This window comes from Labrus bergylta, chromosome 4, assembly GCF_963930695.1.
Source record: "Labrus bergylta chromosome 4, fLabBer1.1, whole genome shotgun sequence".
In the NCBI taxonomy this organism is placed as follows: Eukaryota; Metazoa; Chordata; class Actinopteri; order Labriformes; family Labridae; genus Labrus; species Labrus bergylta.
Window position 1 is genome coordinate 7,077,217 of NC_089198.1, and position 21,269 is coordinate 7,098,485.

Genomic DNA, 21,269 nt, shown 5'->3' on the forward strand with positions numbered 1-21,269 from the left:
ATAATTCATCTTCAAACACTTCCTAACTGAGGAACCAATGAAAATGTAAAAAATTGAGGAAAATAGGACCACAGCCTCCATACATGGGGCGTGCACAAAAACCACTAGACTACCTGCGCCCCCACAAAGACCAACATGACCTGACTGAGTGTTTGCACATGACTCAGTTTGTTGTTTGAATTAGACAGAATGGCTCTGATGTTCTTCCTCTGCTCTGAGTTTCCCAGAGTAAACCACAGAGGAAGAAAGTCATTTGTATCCTGCAGAAAAAAACAAAAACACCTGATTGAAGTTTATATAAATGATATATCTCTTGATGATACTTTTGCAATGATCCCAAAAAGAAGAGCTCACTCACATAGTGTATTCCAACATGATCATATATTTCATTAAATATATACAGAATGAAGACGTATCTGAACCATGACAGCAGCTCTCAGTCCTCCTCTTGATATTGTGCGCTTCAGCTTTTTGACTCTATAATAAAAAATCCTAACCGTAGACTTTCAGCATTCAGTACAGAATAAGTCGTGCAGCTGTGATTCTCCAGAAGTCCAGTTGAGTATTTAAATCACAAGTTACCTACAGACTGGATTATTTTACGATCCATGAGGGATCTTTTTTAATCGCCTCGTTCTCTGGACCCAAGATAGCAACTCCACAAGTCCTCTGACCGACGCCGAGGTATCTGCAGCGAGGGGGAAAACAAGACACGAGTTAACACTTGATGTGGGAATAAACGGGAACAGTTTGTCAGTCTGTTTTTTCTTTTAGCTTCTCATTCTCTTCATTTCTGAGTTATGTAAGGGGACATAAAGTTTGTACCTTTCAGCCACTTCCACCAGACTTTGGTGAGTGACAGCAAAAAGTCTTTCTCTGTGATTCTGCTTCATCTCATCGGTGACTCCGCTGAGGAAGCGACCCATTCCTGCAACACAAACACAGAGTGAACAAACCAGACGGCTAAGAGATAAAGTGGAGACAGTGACGGCTTTACAACAGAGACGGAGACTAAGTTAATAAAACTAATGAAGATCTCTTCATATCTGAACTTGCTTATAATTCAACTTTTTACTCATCATTTTATTCATTAATCCTTTAAAAGCTTTTAACCTCCATTAAAGACTTCTAATGTTGAAGTTGTCAGTGATGTACTGAGATGTTAAAGCTCCAGAGATCTGATTGGAGGAGGATCAGGTGAGGCATCCTGACAGCAGCTGGAGGGATCACTCAGTCGTTCCTCACCTTTGTCCGCGGGGGCCACAGGTGAGTCTACAGCTGAGAACACTGACAGTTTAGCTTCATCGATGTCCTGCTGGGTGAACTGTCCCGACTTCGCCCAGTCCACACCTCGACGAAACGCAGACAAGGTCTGCACCGAGTTTGGATCCCTTAGAGAAGTACGAGAAAGAAATACAAAATCAACGACACACTGTTCAACTCAAAGAAGATTCTTTTTAAACGTAGAAATCATTTGGAATATTTTATTACAGCTTCCAAAAACGCCCCATGATGGCTTCCCTTAGTAAATTGTTCAGTCTTCTGTGTCTCTTTTTTTCCAGACAGATCGCCTGAATATTCTTGGAATATAAACATTTTGCATTTTGGACAAAGGGAGGAAGAAGAGGTCACATTTGAGAATATGGCAACAAATCTCTTTCAGGAATTCAATTCAAATTTCATTAGATTAGAACAAAATAAGTGCTGCTGCAACTTTGGTTCTTTCCCTTGTCTCTCCAAAACTTGATTTAAAATCCATTTTAAAGGTCACATATTCTGTTAAATCCTCTTCATCATGTTTCTCTAACACTAACATGTGTCCCTAGTCTCTCTTCAAACCCCCCAATGATGAGAAAAGTCCATCCTCTCCGTCTTCTGCCTGCTACACCTTTCAGAAAATGTGTACTCAAACAGGCCGTTTAGCGATTTTCCCTTCATGACATCACAAAGGGCAGTAGCCCCTCCCCCAGGTGGGTGACACTCCCACAGCTAGGTGTTTGTTCTGCCCTCTGAGTCTGCCTTCTCACCGTAAACAATAGAGCAGGTAGCAAGAAAGCCTGAGACACCCAAGCCCTTCCAGTGAGGGGGAGTGGTGAAACACAGCTCATTTACATATTTAAAGGTACAGACACAGAAACAGCCTGTTTTGAGTAAGGCTGAAATAGAGGGGTTTATAGACATGATCAAATACTGGATCAGAGTGGATTTAGAACAAGAAACTTCACACACGTTTTGAGGAGCTCTGAGACTTATTTAAACTGGTTGAAGACGAGGAGAATATGTGACCTTTAACAAAATTCATATCTTGAAGACAACCCAGCCTGCCCCCTTTAATAGAATCTACCTCTACTCCTTCATAAGTACGGAGATTTTGTATGTATTAGATTCCATTAAATACACCTATTAACCAAAATGCACATCGTTTTCTAAGGTTCGAAAAAGCCTGAGTGTATATAAAATATTAATGTTTCAGCCAAGGCAACAAAATGAACTGTTATTGTATTTCAACGTCATTACAATTTCCATAATGTTTTTTAAAACTTTGTTGAGTGTGGTGTGGCGGCCTCTCACCTGTACGAGTAAAAAGAGAAAAGACCTCCTCCCATCCTGGCCCCGCCCCCGTAGGCTCCTCCCTTCTCCCTGATTTCTCCATGCAGAAACTTAGCCGTCATCATCCTCGCCAAGATGCACAAACTTTAAGAGAAAAAAGGAAACAAAAAGTTTTTCTTACACTTTAGATGAACTAAAAGTTACACGTAGAAAAAAGTAGAAAGACAAAGAACTGTCCGTGTAAATCAGACTTTTAAAGGAAGTGCTGTCACTCATCCCTGCCAGGTACAGGTGTGGTTACCTGGCGTAGTCGTGGTGGGAGAAGGGTACCGTACGAATACTCTCGCTGATAAAGTGAACAGGGAAGGGAAGCTGGAAGAACGTTTTCATCTGACACGGCTGGAAGTTTTGCTCCTGAAATCAGAGAAGATGATCTTTACTGTCACTGTACAAGTACAACGAAAACCTGTCGGAGCACACCTGTAGAGAAGTAATTAAATATAGAACATATACAAATACTAAACCCACCAGTATATATACAAACAAAACAGTTATATTATACAATAAGATGTAAACTATGGTTAAAAGAGAGCTGAGCGGTACTGGTGGAATATTGTACTCAGGTATTAAAAAAAAACAAATAAGCGTTATATTTATAATCTCATGCATGCACAGGACTTTGTTTTGAAGGAATGTCTCATAATAAAGGACAAAATAAAATTACAGGTGATCTCACAACTATTGAAATCAAAGGATCAACTGTTTTGTGTTGGTGTTATTTTGCTTCTTCAAAGATTTTTGACTTTAAAATCTGTATTTTTGCGTTTCTATAAGACGGCCTTTCCTCATCTTTTCCATTATTTTATCTTCTTTAATCTGCAGAGACGGTTCTGCCTTTAATATAATGTGAACTCACTATGGCAGGGATATATTTAGAGGAGTGGTTCTTAATGGGTTTAGCTTTAGGTCTCACCACCATCTCCTCCTGCGACCAGAGTTTCTGATATTGTTCAACCTATCAGGTTTATTTTCAATGAAAGATGTTTCAAAAGATGTGACAGAACAAAGATACAGAACATAGAACTTTACAGACTTTTTGACACCATTTTTTTCCCCTAGGAACTCAGTCACGACCCACTGAAAACAGCTCTGTGACCCACTTATGGGCCCCTACCCACCAGTTGAGAACCACTGACATAGCGAGCAAACAAACACAGAAATGTAAGATGTTCCTGAAAACTTACAGAGATGAGTTTCCGGCTCAGCCCCGAGACATCCGATGGGTCGAGAGGCCTCTTTAGAAAAAAAAATCAAGAGAATATTAAAATCTAATTTTAAGAATTATTCTGCCTGCTTTCATGTTTTGATTTGTTTGTTGATAGTTTACCTCAATAATGTTACTTCTGACCGGTTTGCGCTCCTTTCTGTTGTCAGCCACGTCCTTCATGAAGCTCTCCAGCTGTGCTGCCGTGTCCGACATTTTCTGTGGAGTAGTGTTGATCGCACACCTGTAAGAGACAAACATTTACATTGACGAGCATGTTACAAACAGACCCTTTATATTGAAACCATGTTGCAGTAATTAAAATAACATTAACTGCAGAATACTGTCACTATCTCTTCATCATTCAAAAATCTATCACCATGGAGGCGACCATAGCCTAGTGGTTAGTGGACGCCCCATGTGTGGAGGCTGTAGTCCTCCAAGCGGACGACCTGTGGCTCATTTCCTGCTTTCCCCACTCTCTCTCTCTCTCTCTCTCTCTCTCTCTCTCTGATTTCTGACTCTGTCCACTGTCCTGTCTCTAAAATAAAGGCCCAAAAAGCCCCAAAACAAAACTTTTTAAAAGAAAACCTCTCCTCAGGTGTAACATCTCACCTCATGTTGTCCGGGTTGAGAAGGTGCTTCTTGATCCTGACGAGCGTTCGGATGACTTGGCTGAGGTCGGACAACTCAGCGACCCTCTTCATAAACTTCACCTGAAGTAATCATTGATAAAAGATGGATCAAATATGAAGCGAGAGAATGGAAAAACAAAAAACCTCTTGCACAAAGTAGGAACAAATGAAATTGTCTCTGCTTGTCAGAAAGAAATCATGCTATACTGTATGTCTTGAATCTGCGTCTGCGTAATTTACTTCAAGCTTTAAATCACTATGACAACACTTCTTAAAGCTGACGTGCAGGAGTCAGACACTATCATTTTAGTTTTTTAGGATCAACACTCCAGGTGCATACCTGTTCCATCCCACCAAGCGTCTCATTGAGGTCTCCTGCTGGAGTCAGGTGACGGCCTGCACGTGTCATGGCGTACATGTGGCCCGAGTAGGAGATCCCATTGGCTAACTCCTGTGCTGACATCATCACCAGCACTCTCAGGCGCTCCACCTCGTCAAAGTGGGGGCTGTAGTGGAAAAAAAAAAAAGAAAAAGATAAATATCGAGCTGTCTTCTCAGCCTCCTCGAATTTCAGGACACATTTTCTCTCAGTTTATAAGAAGTGATGGAGGACGTACTTGTTGAATATGTCGCTCCACAGATGAAACATGTGAGGAAGGTTTCTCTCCAGGCAGGAGGAGGACAGGAGGACACCCTGGAACAGAGAACACAGAGACAAGACTCTTCTTTGATTACCTGTTTTATACCGATGTAATGTAACCAGCAGCAGTTAAACATTGAACCAAGATAAATCACAACCTCTGTTTATGTAACACACGATCACTCAGTTTCAATTTCTGCAGCTTTGAGGAGACATTTGATTTTTGAAGACGACGCAGCAGAAAGAAGATGGGTTTCCACAATGCACAAGAATCATCATAATAAAGAACAAACATTTAATTAATATAGAATAAAGTTACTAAATTACATGTGATGTCATATATGAAGGAACCTGACATGGAGCAGCATACTTCATTACTCCATTCATCCATTTTCTTCCACTTATCAAAGGTCAGGTCTCTGTGGCAGCAGTAGTAATTCAACCCAGACTTCTCTCTCCCCAGTTCCTCCTGAGGGATTCTGACGTGTTCCCAGGCCAGTGGGGATATACACAGTAATCCCTCCAGTAAACTCTGGGTCTACCCCGGGGTCTCCTCCCAGTTGGGGCGTGCTCAGAAGACCTCAAAGGGAGGCGTCCAGGTGGCATCCTAATCAGATGGCCGAACCACCTCGACTGGCTCCTTTAGATTTGAGGGAGAAACGGCTCTACTCTGAGCTCTACCAGAATGTCTGAGCTCCTCGCCCTCTCTCTAAGACTGAGCCCAGCCGACCTCTGGAGGAAACTCATTTCAGCCGCTTGTATCCACCATCTTATTATTTCGGTCACTACCCATAGCTCATGATCATAGGTGACCGGTAAATGGAGAGCTTTGCCTTCAGGCTCAGACTCACTCCCTACATCATCTAAAGTATTCTTGTCCAGAAATGTCTCTGTCCAAACATTACTTCTATCCATATATTTGTAAGACTTTTCAAACACAGTAAGCTGGTACTGACCTGCTCGTACATGTCCAGCTGGGTGGAGTCAGGGACGACCTGGGTGGAGACAGACATGCCCCCAGTCCTCAGCTCCATCTGCTGGGACTGTTGTCTGTAGTCCAGACCTCCACAGCCCATCCTGATTTAACAAACAGACACACATGCAATCTTTAAAATGCTTTCAAACACCACCTGTCCAAACCTCACACAAATACAGAAAAGATCAATAAAGCATAATATCTTCAAACTTTTCATATACCAGGTGACACATTTTGAAATCTTGCTCTGGTCCAATCGACTGTCAGGTGAACTTACTTGGTGACAACGCTGCAGAAGAGCGGGACATAGAGCCTGAGGTCCTCCGGCAGTGTGTTGAGACTGCACATGGCTCTGAAGTAAACTAGCCCGTTGGTGGGCTGCTCACAGTACTGCACCGGTACGCCGACTGAAGGAGACAAGGAGAGGAAACATTTTAAGGGGTTTTAACCACAACACTCTGAGATGATTCTTCCTTGTTGTGTATAATGTTTTATAAACTTGTGTAGAGCGGACACTGGGCCGTACCTGCTGTGCTGATCTGAACAGGAGTAACAGGGATCGTGGGCTCAATGTCAGACACTTTCAGCGCCGGCAAACAGGAGGCGTCCTGCGTTTTGCTCTGAGCAGCCAGCAGCTCCAGACCTTTTCCCAAGAAGAAGAAGAAGAACATGAATATGAAACAGACAGTTAAATCAGAAGTGCCTCAATCAAATCCTTCTGAAATGTTTCAACAAGTTTTACTGGTTGGGTCATAAACAGAAAAGTGAATGCAGGTGAAATGTTCTTTTATGGTTTTCCATCAGTAAATCTCTGTACTTTAATGTTTCTAACAAGTCCCCTCAAAGACGGTTTTTAATATTTAAGGCAACTCCTCACCCCCTCGGACTAAAACTGGCAAATGACACTCAATTCAGTAACACTTTTGTCAGTCTTTGAAAACTTATAGAGCAGCTTTGAATGATTTGCAGCTCAAAAAACATCTTATTTATCTGATACTGGCGTCAATAAAAACACCTCAAGCCGTTTAGCGCCCTCTGCTGACTCATCCTGGGATTACTCCAACATATGTTTACCTCATGCTCTATAACTCTGCCTATGTTTAGTTTGAACATGCAGCATTGTAACACTATATGACTAAATGAGGGATCTAGAACAGGTCAACATGAATATATTCTGTATACAGTCACATTGCAGTGCTTGATGTTTTTTTCCCAGTTATTGTGTTAATCTGATGGTTTATTGGATTTTTTGGGGCTTCAATCAAATCAATCAAGCAGCCAATAAAAGCCTGTTTGCTTCAGACAATTCTGTGTGATTTCACAGAGTCAAGCTCAGAAAGTGTTTTAACAGAAGCAGAGAAACACAGATTTCCTCCGTGGAGCAGTTTCAATCATTTGTACCTTTTTCATAGATGTCTTTTTTGTCGCTGTCTGACAGAGCATGGATCTTTTTCTGGAGCTTCTCCTCCTCGGCTTTGGCCTGTTTCTCCAAGTAGACCTCATCCGGACTCATGGACAGGGTCAGTCTGTGTGTGTTCTCCTGTAGGGGGGGTAATGGGGATTTGAAGAGGAAGAGAAAAAACACAAATGATACAGAAAACCTTCAAAGTTCATGTTTTTTTGTCATGATCTTAAAACACTCCAGGGCTGCTGAGGTTGACCTTAAGAGCAGACCGAGTATTTCCCCCTACAGAGAACATTAGTGAGACTTGTAAAAGGTTTATTCTTGTATTTTTTTTAAAACATTTTTTCACATATTTCTGGATGTTTTGAAGAAAAGTACTTTCCCAGTGTCACACACCTTAAAGTAGTGCTTGACTTTGTCCTGGAGGAAGCGAGGGTTTTCCTTCAGGGTCTGTTTGAACTTGGCAACGCTGTCGTTGATCTGCAGCAGCTCCACCGGGTCGCCGTCGTGGTTCCACGATGACGCAATGTACTAGAAAAAACAAAAATGTATATACATACACAAACAGCCATGAATAATGAAACCGACATGTGAAACATGCAGCAGAATCCACAAAGCGATTATAACATTACTGACAAAATGAAGCTAATCTAAGTGTCCTGTTTGACTCTTACATTGATGTATAGTGATTAAAACTTTACTTCTCATACACATGTGTAATCCCTTTAAATATTATACTCTCTGTGATTATTGAGTTTACTGCAACTCATCAAAAAAAGGAAGAAATCAGCAAATAAACTGCTGTGAAAACAAGCTCATCTCATACGTTTAGACATGTTTAAAACATTCTGTATTTGTATAGAAATACACAGAGTATATAGTGGTAGAAACACAAGATTTCAGCAGAGACAACATAACTAACATCATCATTGTTCCTGACATATCTCACACATAGAGGTTTATAAATACATGCAGTGTCCTTGTGTTTGTGAACTCACCGAGGCCAGAGACAGGCCGAAGTTTGTGGACTGGTGCTTCATCTGGATCTCGATCTTATGCAGGAGAGCGTCGATTCTTTCCTCCTCAAAGCCGCTCCTGTCGATGATGACGAGGACTCATTTTATCTTATGTGCCGTTTCAATTTCATGTAACCAAGCAACTCATCATCCTTCATGTGCAAGTAGACCTTACAGTTTATGGCTTTATCAAAACAAGCTGACACTTAGAGAGAGCAGGTTTGTAAACATATATTAAAGTCTTAAATACAAAAGGGAGCGTGGGACTTACTCGATGATGTCGTTGATGGTTTGGCTGATGATTTGCTTCACTCTCTCGGTGTCCTCCTCGGCCATTCCCTGCAGTCCTATACTGAACGACGCCTCTTTGGTGCTGCCGTCATATCTGCAGAACACAACATTTCAGAACAATGCAGTACTCTGAGCGCTGTCTGCAGCACATGAGGCAGAGCATCACAGCTCAGCAGCAATATACTAAAATGTTAAATTATCTTTTAATAGACATTTCTAAAAGAAAGTTGTCATCTAAGTAGCTTAGCAAAATCATATAGATGAAAACCCGTCTTTAAAGAGTAACTAAACCCCCAGAGTACAAAGTATCTAAATTTAAATTCCACATTTTGTGTTAGAAATATGCATAGCTACGGCCCTCTACAGGTTGAACCCAGCTACTGCAATTACATTCTTCTATTGGCTTATCTGGTGTTTAGAGAATTGCATGGATTGACAATAACTGAAATCTTAGCGGCTGGCTGTAAAATATTTACAAACGTGCCAAAATGAGGATGTTTATTTTAAAACATTAGCGCCATAACATTCAAATCCTCCAGGGGGCATCATCCCCATCCTCTCCTGCCCCTCTCTGTCGTCTCCATCGGCTGTCTCAGCACTGACAGATCAAATGGTTCTGGACCGTCGTTGAGCCTCTGGATCAGAGAAGTCCTTCACATTAAACCAAACTTCTGTCCTCGCTGCTTCTCCAGCCGTCGCTCTAAATAACCTCTGAGCTTGCTGATCATTTTATTTGTGAGAGTTTGTTACTTTGCGTCCTGCGTACTCACCCTACAACAGAGGAGAAGTCAGTTCCTATATTGGGTTCGATGAGAGCTTTGTAGAAGGGAGAGTTGGGTCCAGAGATCATGAGAGACGACAGCAGGCTGAGGGTGAATCCTTCAAATGTGTCAGTGATGCTGCGCGGGGAAAAAAACAAAGAGATTTTAAATATTTCTGAACAATAGGACTCGCTAAAAACTTCACTTTGAATGAAGAGAATTGTTGAGTGAATCCTTTCTGTACTGTAAAGCTCTCAGTCTTTAAAAAGCCGTCGACATGACAACCAAGATGTAGTGAATAAAGAGGAGGATGGAGGCTCTTTTTATGGCTTCTCCCATCTTAATGCAAAATAAAAAGAAATGATTTTCGGTCTTACTCTCCCAGCAGGTAGCTCACACACAGCGTGTTCTGCCGGGCCGGATCCGGAGCCAGAGCGTCAGGGCTGCAGGTCACATGGTCCTCTCTCTGGGGAAACCATTGAGATTCACGACGACATCAAAACGACTAATCAATGCATTTCAGTGTGTTAATATAAAAGCATGCAATAATAAACAGCTGTTGAGATTGTTGGTGTAGTTTTTAAGATCTATTGATCAGTAGAAGTTACAGATGCTGGTCTGGATTATGACACTCACAGGGCTGCTCCAGTGTGGCTGGGGGGGGACCTCTGTGTTCGGGTTGATGCGTTCAAACTTGGACAGAGCTTCCTCTTCGATCTGCTTCAGATGCTGCTCCAAAGGCAAATCTCCATACGTGAAGAACCTGAGGAGCACATGGAGGACACTCTCAGGGGTGTTTTCTGAGCAATTTTAAAGCCTGCATGTTAAATTATTTTGAAGGAATTATGATCATTCTGAAATAAATAAGATCGATAAAGCATGAAAAAGACAAACTAGCATCAGTTACCATCAAATTATTAAAGTTTCCTGTGTTTCATATCTACTGTGTCAATGTGAGCCTGCATCGTTCTGCTGCAGGAGATTATTAAATGTAACAAAGAAAGGATTCTGCTGGCTAACACCTGCTCTCATCTCATTTCTTCACAGCACTTTACAGTTTCCTGTCCCTTCTAGGCTCACAGTGTACACGTGTGTGTGTCCATGTACCTGGCGTTGCTGGGGTGGTAATGCGTGGCGTGGAACTGCTTGAGCTGTTCCCAGGTAAGGTCAGGGATGGCTAGAGGCTCTCCTCCTGACACCACAGAGTACGTGTGGTCTGGATACAGCTTGTTCTGGAGGTGCTGGGCGTACACGCGCTCGTTGTCGGACTAAAATAAAAAACACACAATCAAACGTTAAACAGTCACTGACACACTCTTATTTCAAAACCATTTATCTGACGTCACCTGTTCATCTCATATCTGGAACTTGTTTCACTGCTGTTGCATTAGGCCCCATGTCCGCCTAGCATTTTATAGATTTTGTTAGCTTTTTCTGAGTGTCTTTGTTCTATTGTTCCCAATGAGGAGAGAGCGTTTGCAGCAGCAGCAAAGCGCAGCGTCCAGCGCCTTTCTTCCGAGCGCTCTGCCTAATTTGTGCGGCCACTCCGAGCGCTTCCAACTAAATGTCTTTAAACTTTTTATGAGGCCGCTGTTGACGTCACCGGCGCTTTTCTTTCAACCAGCCAATCATAAAGTACATCAGTTGGGTCCTTGCTCTGTGTCTGATCGGAGCCGTGAGAACGGGGATGTCATTATTATTGAGCTCATCATCCAGGAAAAATTTGGAGGTCAAGCATCCTCCGTTTGATGCTCAAAGTGACAGATAAAAATCAAACAGAGAAAAGCAACGGAACAGTGTCGGTCATACAGGAGCTGTTGTCAACAGACTGTTGTCATAGAGACAGGACGGACGTGCAGCGCTTTTATTCTCAGCGCAGAGCCAGCTCTTTTCTGCCTGAAAAAAAAAAACGCTAGGTGGACACAGCAGGGCCTGAGTTGTATTGTTTTTTTTGTCAACTACTAAACCGTGAGCAGGCATAATTTTAACTTTGTTCCATGATGTCATAACATATTTAAAGTGAGTATAAATATAAAAGCAAGAAAAAAAACACTTGGAGTTACCACGAACCACTTCACTCTCAAACTTAATCCATGAGGTGCTTTTAGGTAACATGAAATATAAGATATCTGAAGCTCCTTAAAAGAACACTTAAACTTCACTATATTGTATCTACATATAAAACTATGATTCAGAAAGTGTAGACTTACAAACGCCCCTTTCATTTCATTGAACACCACTCCTTTAAAGACCAGAGGGGAGTTGGGATCTGTTGGGTTTTCATTCTCCAGCCTCCAGCCCTCCTGCCTGCAAAATCAACACAAACAGAAATGAACTAGTGAAGAGCAGATTTCATCAGCGACTGTTTCAAACAAGTGATATCAGAAAGGTCTTGGACTCTTTTAGGCTGGCTACACACTCGACAATATTCAGATCTTAACCTATTTAAAAAACGTGGGAGACCAAAGACATAAGGACAGCTAAATGATTCTAAACATTATAATCCTCCGACTGCACACACTAGACGATTTGACCCTACTGTGAGACCACACACCTGCAGTTTGTAGAAACGAGTTCACAGTGGTGATCCCACAGACACGAGATCTCACAGAAACTCGTGTGATCAAACGTGACTTCAGAAGAAAAACAAATATGGAAGACAGTCGAGACATTAAAAAGCCACTCATGTTGTTACTCAAGCTGCTCTTCTTTTTCTATATTCCTCTTGGCTCAGGGCACAGTTATGTTTGTGTTCACTGGCATGTTTGTGAGCTGTAAAAGTGATGCTCTCTTCGCTCTCTTTTTGGCTACTGCAGGTATTCAGTCGGAGGCAGCCCGATCTGGAATGGTAAATAACAAACATGTTTTTGTATTTAGGATTCCAGATCGGGGAGGCTCTGACTCGATCAGGAGCTGTAAAATAATCGTATTGACACCACACACTTGAGGATTATTTGGACAAATAAAAGGCCCAAAATCAGGCCTAAACTCCCCTAGTGTGAAGCCAGCCTCAGGACAAACAGTCCAACTAACAGAGTTAACAGCTGACTATAAAGACAAAATCTTCACTGAATATTTAAAAGTTGACTTTTGCTACAATGCTATCAAGTCAAATAAATACAAACATGAAACAAATATGAGAAGCAGCAGTCACCACTCACCAGAAATCCTGCTCTCGTAAACACGGGAAGAAAGCTGCATCCAGATAGACCGAGAGAAGATTCTGGAAGTCTTTTCCATTTTGGGTTGAGAACGGATACATGGTGTAGTCACTGGCTGTTTACGAAGGGAGGCAACAACAAAAAAACATGTCAGACATAAAGCTCATCAGCAAGCCAAGAATTAAGAAACAATCATCTGAAAGTCATTTTCTCTTCTAAAACTGACCGGTAAAACTATTAAAAGATAAGATAACTAATTAGCTTTTTATTTAACTGTAGGAGGATTATGTGTATGAAACATAAACTGTAAATATTAATGGATGAAGCCTGAGTGATGTCACCCATCTGTTACAGCAGGGGCTCCTGAGGCTCATCAGCAGCAGCCACCATGCTGGAAATCCTGTCTCAGTCTAACTTTCTAGACTGAGAGCTGGAGCTGAGGCGGGTTTTAAGCCTCTTGATGAACCATCATAACACAATACTAATTAGAAAGCACAGAGGCTGAAGGCCACAGGAAATATTATCAGACAAAAAAAGTGTTGAAGAATACCTTTTTTTGCTCCTGATATGTGGAAGACACTGCATCTGAAAATCAAAGTAACAAAGTCTATGAATTATACAATTTAAAACAATGTAAGACCTATCTTTTGAAACAGACTTTCAGTGGAGAGTAAAATGACAGAAGATGTCTTGTTTTAAAGACTTTTACTGATTGGATTGAAACAATTGATCGTTTATTGGTGGGATGTTAGTCTTCTAAAAGAATGGACTTATAGCTGCACATAATCTCATTCATAAAAGTATCCACTGTTTCAGCCACTACCATTCTCCTTATTTGACTGTTTAGGTGTCGCTCTATTGTACTTAAAAAAAGAACGGCCTTTTTGCAGTTTCCACTAACGAGCCTCAGCCAGACTGAAAAAATAACCTGATAATGACTGCAGAGTATATCAGTCAAAAATCCAAACGTCTCTAGTTGAGATATTTGTATTCACTGTTGCATCATTACCACAAAGTTTGATTAAGCCACTCTTCACTAACTATTATTGGTTCGAAATTCAAACATCTGGGTACTACAGGTACACTCGGTTTCGCCCAGCCTTGGTCTTGGTCTTGACTTGGTCTGGATCCCTAAATGTCTTGGTCTTATCTCGAAGCACTCCTGTCTCAGGTACTTCTTGGTCTCGGTTAGTGAGGTCCTGACTTATTACTATTTCATATAAACCATTTATTCAAAGATCACATTTAAAAAGGTGTATTGACACATTTCCTTAAGGTGGTGAAGTTCAGTGGCACTCTGACACCTCCCTGTGGTTTCTCAGATTTTGACAGCCCTGTATTGCAGGTGCTCACCTCAAGCTGCCTTCCCACATTAGTGTAACCGCTAACATGAGAAGGGACACTTAACCAGCCTCAGCCAGAATATGAACATATCTGAGAATGAATGCTTTGTATATTTTATTCACTGTTGAAACATAACTACAAAGTATGATTTCACCAGTCCTGAGCCTACTTACTTGTGCCTGATAAAGAAGTGAAGGTGGGTAAACTGTAATGTTGCAGTACTAAAAATCGGTCTGGGTCTTTTAAAGGTCTTGCTCTCTTCTCGTAATCTAAAGCATTTTTACTCGGCCTCATCTCGGTCTCGGATTTTAAAGCATTACCAATCAAGACTACCACTGATAGGCTATTTTTCCACATCATTACTGTGATAAGAAGGTAAACGCCCCTTTCTAAAAGAATAAAAAAAACTTCAATTCATGATTTGATTTATATCCCCAGGTTACTGCTGAAACCTTCTGGGTGTTACAGTTTAAGTGAGTGACACCCCCCCTGCACACAAGATGATGATTGTTTTATTTATCTTAGCGTCTTGGTCTCGTCTCAGTCTCGCCCTGCCTTGGTCTTGGTCTTGTCTCAGTCTCGTCCTGCCTTGGTCTTGGTCTTGTCTCGGTCTCGCCCTGCCTTGGTCTTGATCTTGTCTCGGTCTCGCCCTGCCTTGGTCTTGATCTTGTCTCAGTCTCGCCCTGCCTTGGTCTTGGTCTTGTCTCGGTCTCGCCCTGCCTTGGTCTTGGTCCTGTCTCGGTCTCGCCCTGCCTTGGTCTTGATCTTGTCTCGGTCTCGCCCTGCCTTGGTCTTGGTCTTGTCTCAGTCTCTGAGCACTCTGATTTCAGGTATGTCTTGGTCTCAGTTCGTGTGGTCTTGACTACAACACTTGGTAAAACATACACAGATGAAACACAAATTTAAACTTCTGCGTACTATTTTATTGTACTTTTGTATGAATTCTCCAAAGTCTAACCTCTCTATTGCAGCATTACGTCTTTTATGAATCTGTATGTTGTTGTTTGTATGTACACTGTCTGTGTTGTCTTCTCCTTTAAAGCACAAGAAAGCACAGTTTTACAAAACAGCTCTATGAAACTGGAGATTTCAGCGGAAACCAAACATGAAGCTTTTCAATGTTTGCTTCAACTATTGTGAGCTGTAAGTTATTTAAAAACATCATGTGGTTGTTCAATGTTGTCTTTTAATCTTCACTGTATGATGAAACTCAGACTGACAAACTCACACTGTCCCTTTAAGAGAATTCATCACATGAGTGAGGGCAGCATGGTAACCCCTCCCGATTGCTCAACTCCACTCTGTGCACACATTTCCTGGTTCCCTCTCCTTCACTAATATACGAGTGCAAGATAGGTGTAACCAACAAGTGAGCTCCCCAGCCCCGTGCAGCGTGGATCAGCAAATGAGCAGCGACAAAAGGACACTGAGGTATTTTTTGTCGGTGTACTACTTCTACTACATATCCAAATTCTTTCATTACTTGGAATCAAACCGACTTTTGTAAATTAAAGCAGCAGTAGGAATCAGTAGGTTTGTATTTGAAACAGGATTATGACTTCAATCTGAGGTGAAGTATGTCTAAAGACAATATCAATGATCTGCTTCAATCATCGGTTTGACCATCTGATAGTCAAAAACAAGGAATAAAGGTCAGGTCAATGTATTTAATCCAGTATGTGAACCACCAGGATGTGAAAATACCTCTTCTAATGGTGGTGAAGTTCAGTAGAACTCTGACGCCTCCCTGTGGTGTCTCAGATTTTCACAGCTTGTAATGCTGGTGCTCACAGGTAGCTCCATTCTGACAGTAGTTGTAAAACATGTTCAGTTATTCTCTGTGTTTTATTCACTTCTTTTTACATGTTAAGAAATGTGTGACTAGAGTTTTTTACATGCTTGCTTATAGAGTTTTCTTCCATGCAACAGAGAGTGGTTATGTATTCATGTTGAGAATCTGCCTGGTCAGAGTAATGAAACGTGAATCAGAGCTTGTTAACCCCTCCCTCTTCTTCCTGCTCTCAGACTCAGCCAGCTCCACTCTGACGTTTATTTTCTTGTTCCCTCCCCTTTAGATCTACAGTTTGAGGATGGGTGTAACCAACATGTGGGACGGTGCAAGAGCAGACACTGAACAAACACATGCTGTGTAGATCAGAGGTTAAACTAGTTTGATTTCTAAGAAGTGAAACTCAGACAGTTGTCGTTACAGAGAGGAGAAATGGCGCAGAAAGGAGTTCAACTAGACCGGGAGGCCTTCTCTTGTTCCATCTGTCTGGATCTCCTGAAGGATCCGGTGACTGTTCCCTGTGGACACAGTTACTGTATGAACTGTATTAAAAGCCACTGGGATAAAGAGGATGAAAAGACAATCTACAGCTGCCCTCAGTGTAGGCAGACTTTCACACCGAGGCCTGTTCTGGTGAAAAGCACCATGTTGGCAGTTTTAGTGGAGGAGCTGAAGAAGACTGGACTCCAAGCTGCTCCTGCTGATCACTGCTATGCTGGACCTGAAGATGTGGCCTGTGATGTCTGCACCGGGAGGAAACTGAAAGCCTGTAAGTCCTGTCTGCAGTGTCCGGCCTCTTACTGTGAGAATCACCTCCAGCCTCATTTTGAAGCAGCTCCATTAAAGAAACACAAGCTGGTGGAGCCCTCCAAGAAGCTCCAGGAGAACGTCTGCTCTCGTCATGATGAGGTGATGAAGATGTTCTGTCGTACTGATCAGCAGTCTATCTGTTATCTCTGCTCTGTGGACGAACACAAAGGTCATGACACAGTCTCAGCTGCAGCAGAAAGGAGCGAGAAGCAGAGAGAGCTCGAGGTGAGTCGACAAAACATCCAGCAGAGAATCCAGGACAGAGAGAAAGATGTGAAGCTGCTTCAACAGGAGGTGGAGGCTATCAATGGCTCTGCTGATGAAACAGTGGGGAACAGTGAGAAGATCTTCACTGAGCTGATCCGTCTCATGGAGAAAAGACGCTCTGATGTGAAGCAGCAGGTCAGATCCCAGCAGCAAACTGAAGTGAGTCGAGTCAGAGAGCTTCAGGAGAAGCTGGAGCAGGAGATCACTGAGCTGAAGAGGAGAGACGCTGAACTGGAGAAGCTCTCACACACAGAAGATCACAACCAGTTTATACACGACTACCCCTCACTGTCACCACTCAGTGAATCTACACACTCATCCAGCATCAAGATCCGTCCTCTGAGGTACTTTGAGGATGTGACAGCGGCTGTGTCAGAAGTCAGAGATAAACTACAGGACGTCCTGAGAGAGAAATGGACAAACATCTCACAGACAGTGACTGAAGTGGATGTTTTACTGTCAGGACCAGAACCAGAACCAGAACCAGAACCAGAACCAGAACCAGAACCAGAACCAGAGCCCAAGACCAGAGCTGAGTTCTTCAAATATTCATGTGACATCACACTGGATCCAAACACAGCACACACACTGCTGTTATTATTTGATGAGAACAGAAAAGTAACAGTAATGAGAGAACAACAGTCTTATTCTAGTCACCCAGACAGATTCACTGATTGGTGTCAGGTCCTGAGTAAAGAGAGTCTGATGGGACGTTGTTACTGGGAAGTGGAGTTGAGAGGAGATGTTTATGTAGCAGTCACATACAAGAATATCAGCAGAGCAGGGAGCTCAGATGAATGTAGGTTTGGACATAATGACAAATCTTGGATGTTATATTGTGACAACAACAGTTATAACTTTTGTTACAACAAAGTCAGCACTCCTGTCTCAGGTCTTCGGTCCTCCAGAGTAGGAGTGTACCTGGATCACAGAGCAGGTATTCTGTCTTTCTACAGCATCTCTGAAACCATGACTCTCCTCCACAGAGTCCAGACCACATTCACTCAGCCTCTACATGCTGGACTCTGGATTCAACATTTTGAAGAATCTGCTGAGTTGTGTAAACTGAAGTAGACAGAAGTCATTAGGGGACAATGTGTTAACATCTGTGTTTTTTTCCATGTTTCTACAGAAAGCTGATTATACTTTTCTTCACTGCACTCGAATACTATGGTACTTTGACACACACACACACACACACACACACACACACACACACACAGACACACACAGACAGTCAGACTCACACACACACACACACACACACACACACACACACACACACACACACACACACACACACACACACACACACAGACAGTCAGACTCACACACACACACACACACACACACACACACACACACACACACACACACACACACACACACACACACACACACTTCTTTGTTTTGTTTTCAGTGTTTTGTTTTGTTGTTGTTCTTTGTCAGGCGTCTTAGAGTATTCAGAGAAGCGCTATGTTATTATCATTATTATTAATGTTAAAGGTCTCATATTATGTAAAATACACTTCACCATGTTTCTCTAACTCTAATATGTGTCCCTGGTCTGTCTACAAACCCCCCAATGATGAGAAAAGTCCATCCTCTCTGTATTGTGCCTGCTCCACTTTTCAGAAAATGTGAGCTCAAACAAGTCGTTTGGAGATTTTCTCTTTATGACATCACAAAGAGCAGTAACACCTCCCCCAGGTGGGTGACACAGCTCATTTACATTTAAAGGTACAGACACAGAAACAGCCTGTTCTGAGCAGGGCTGAAATAGAGGGGTTTATAGGCATGATCAAATACAGGATCAGAGTGGATTTAGAACAAAAGACAGACAAGTTTGAGACTTATTTAAACATGTTGAAGAGGAGGAGAATATGTGACCTTTAATTCATGAAGGTTGTCAGTGCTAGTGATGACTTTTGTTCTCTTATCTGTGCTGTATCGCTAACCATCGACTATTTGTAATGATGTAAAGTTTTGAATAAATTTGCATATAAATCTATAATTCATTTGTATAAATTTCTCTGTCAGACATAATTAGCAGTAACTCCCCCATTGATAGAAAAATGTACAATGAGGTATCTTAAAACATAAATTATAATAATCTAAAAACATCATAACACAATACTAATCAGAAAGCTACGGAGCCCCTAAAGGGACATAGGTAGAAAAAATAAAAATATATGTTTCTCGTGCGCACCAGAAACTAACCGGTGCTCACGTGAAAGTTTCTCCTGCTCACCAGATATCAGGTGCACAACGGAAACCAGCCAGTCTTAGCCTTCTGTGTTCTTGTGATAAAAATGACAGTACAGGACTTATTTGAGCTATATTTTAACCTTGGACTTAAATACAAGGACAGAACTGCTTTGCTTGTGCACCGTCACCGTTATATTGTCCCAGAAAGACATTTAAAACAGATGTTAAAGTCTTGTCATCTGTTTTGGCGCAAGGGATACACTTAGAAATATATTCACAGATTCGGCGTTTCCAGATCAATAACTCATCAGCGGAACATTGCTCTTACAAAACCGACACCTCTCTGCAATCACAACAAGATAGACTGCGAGCTACATTTGTATTTTCCTCAAAACGAGCCGTCCTCCGCGCTGGGGAACTTGCATTGGCCTCTAAGTCGAGCCGGCTGGTGCTCGAATGCGCAGGGACCGTCTGCAAATTGCAATACTGAAAAAATATGATACAGAAATATTCAATAACTTCACCCAGGAGAGGTGTAGTGTCATGAAAATCATTTTACACATATGTGATCTCACGTTTTTCATACTACATTTCTCAGATTGGAAAATAATACTTTAAAAACAAATTGAGGATTTTTCAATAGCCTATAAATAATCCAATGTTCAATAAAATCCCTTTTGTAAGGTGTAGGGTAAAAGAAAAACCCATTATGAATAAATGTCCTCCTGCTCTATAAACTACATCACGTTGCTTTAGATAAAGGGCTTTCATGTAATTTTAGTGATTTTTTTATCATTAAATATGGTAATTAAATATGTAATAACTATACTATAACATGTTGTAGTGCCATCAAACTCACAGCACACATAATATAAAAGCGTTAAGCATGATTTACTTTATGTGTGATGAAATATTTCGGTGACCCTAGAGCCTACAATGGTGACTTTTTTTTAAATGATATCGATGTTAAAAAATCCCTTAAATTATTATTGCCTTTGTTGTTTCTATCCACTCTGGGCTTTCTGTGTGTGTGTGTGTGTGTGTGTGACATCTCTATAGTGGTGTTTGTGAGTAGGGTCCTGCTGTTGCTGTAGTTTTGGAAGTGGAGCAACATTTTACCTTCATGTGCCGGCAGTGAGATGTGACCGTCCTGTCAGAGTAATAAAACATTTATTGTGTGCAAAGACGTGTGACTCTGTTTTATTTATCAGTGAATTAGGATTTTAGAAAAGGGAACTGAGGTTAGAGTGTCTGATTTTAAAAACTCAATCATCTCACCAGATGTGTTGACCTGCAGCAATTCTTTGGTTTTATTCACCCTGAGTTTTAAATCTGTTGATTTGTGCCTCCAACACGATAAAATGGAGGGAAATTGATTTCACCTGTGGTGTTCAAAGACTTGAAAAATAATTGTTAAAACTTCAATTTAAGGTCACAATATTCAACATTAACTCGCGGCTTATTAGCATGCTAACTAGTAGCATACTGGCTGCTTATTAGTCATTATGAAGCACTTATTAGTACCTTATCTACATGACCATAGTCTATAGTTAACAGGTCATTATCTAAGAGTTTGTTCTCATTACCTTCCTGATTACAGCTCATCGATAGAGAGTTAGGAAGTTGTTGAACATGAGTTATGATCTTGATATGATTTTGTTTACTTCTACCTCATAAGGGTCGTACTGAGGGAAACATATTAAGATCATAATTCATGTTCAATCACTTCCTAACTTAGGAACCAATGAAAATGTGAAAATTGTGGAAAATAGGACCACAGCCTCCATACATGGGGCGTGCACAAAAACCACTAGACTACCTGCGCCCCCACAAAGACCAACATGACCTGACTGAGTGTTTGCACATGACTCAGTTTGTTGTTTGAATTAGACAGAATGGCTCTGATGTTCTTCCTCTGCTCTGAGTTTCCCAGAGTAAACCACAGAGGAAGAAAGTCATTTGTATCCTGCAGAAAAAAACAAAAACACCTGATTGAAGTTTATATAAATGATATATCTCTTGATGATACTTTTGCAATGATCCCAAAAAGAAGAGCTCACTCACATAGTGTATTCCAACATGATCATATATTTCATTAAATATATACAGAATGAAGACGTATCTGAACCATGACAGCAGCTCTCAGTCCTCC

General features: G+C 41.5%; 2 protein-coding genes and 1 long non-coding RNA gene across 3 annotated transcripts in view; 1 reads left to right on the forward strand and 2 right to left on the reverse strand.

The window, feature by feature from the left end:
• Nucleotides 1-20,257, reverse strand: part of LOC136179003 (uncharacterized) — a 254,514-nt gene extending 234,257 nt beyond the window's left edge. The window contains exon 1 of the long non-coding RNA XR_010666307.1: nucleotides 20,111-20,257. This is a non-coding gene — a long non-coding RNA (uncharacterized lncRNA). The remainder of the gene's footprint in view (nucleotides 1-20,110) is intronic.
• On the reverse strand, nucleotides 595-12,812 carry LOC136178852 (presequence protease, mitochondrial-like). The gene is made up of 23 exons (XM_065953280.1): nucleotides 12,700-12,812; nucleotides 11,749-11,845; nucleotides 10,646-10,806; nucleotides 10,175-10,301; nucleotides 9,916-10,004; nucleotides 9,548-9,676; nucleotides 8,758-8,871; nucleotides 8,469-8,565; nucleotides 7,867-8,001; nucleotides 7,467-7,605; nucleotides 6,592-6,708; nucleotides 6,343-6,472; nucleotides 6,046-6,166; nucleotides 5,067-5,143; nucleotides 4,790-4,955; nucleotides 4,430-4,530; nucleotides 3,938-4,058; nucleotides 3,795-3,845; nucleotides 2,852-2,964; nucleotides 2,572-2,694; nucleotides 1,246-1,391; nucleotides 826-928; nucleotides 595-688 (listed from the first exon to the last, which is right to left on the reverse strand). The coding sequence occupies exons 1-23, from the start codon at nucleotides 12,798-12,800 to the stop codon at nucleotides 595-597; spliced, it is 2,652 nt and encodes an 883-aa protein (XP_065809352.1). The 5' UTR covers nucleotides 12,801-12,812.
• LOC136178853 (tripartite motif-containing protein 16-like) lies at nucleotides 16,265-18,783 on the forward strand. The gene has a single exon (XM_065953281.1). It carries the CDS (start codon nucleotides 16,265-16,267, stop codon nucleotides 17,981-17,983), a length of 1,719 nt encoding a protein of 572 aa, XP_065809353.1. The 3' UTR covers nucleotides 17,984-18,783.
• Nucleotides 20,258-21,269: the final 1,012 nt, after the last annotated feature.

Bases quoted from the DNA above. Each gene is read 5' to 3' on its own strand.
- LOC136178852 (XM_065953280.1), bottom strand. From the start codon at position 12,800: ATGTATCCGTTCTCAACCCAAAATGGAAAAGACTTCCAGAATCTTCTC. The intron at 6,473-6,591 runs GTACGGCCCAGT...TGTCTCCTTCAG, and splicing joins TGTTCAGATCAGCACAGCAG to TCGGCGTACCGGTGCAGTAC. The intron at 3,846-3,937 runs GTAAACTATCAA...TTTTTTCTAAAG, and splicing joins TCAGAAGTAACATTATTGAG to AGGCCTCTCGACCCATCGGA.
- LOC136178853 (XM_065953281.1), top strand. From the start codon at position 16,265: ATGGCGCAGAAAGGAGTTCAACTAGACCGGGAGGCCTTCTCTTGTTCC.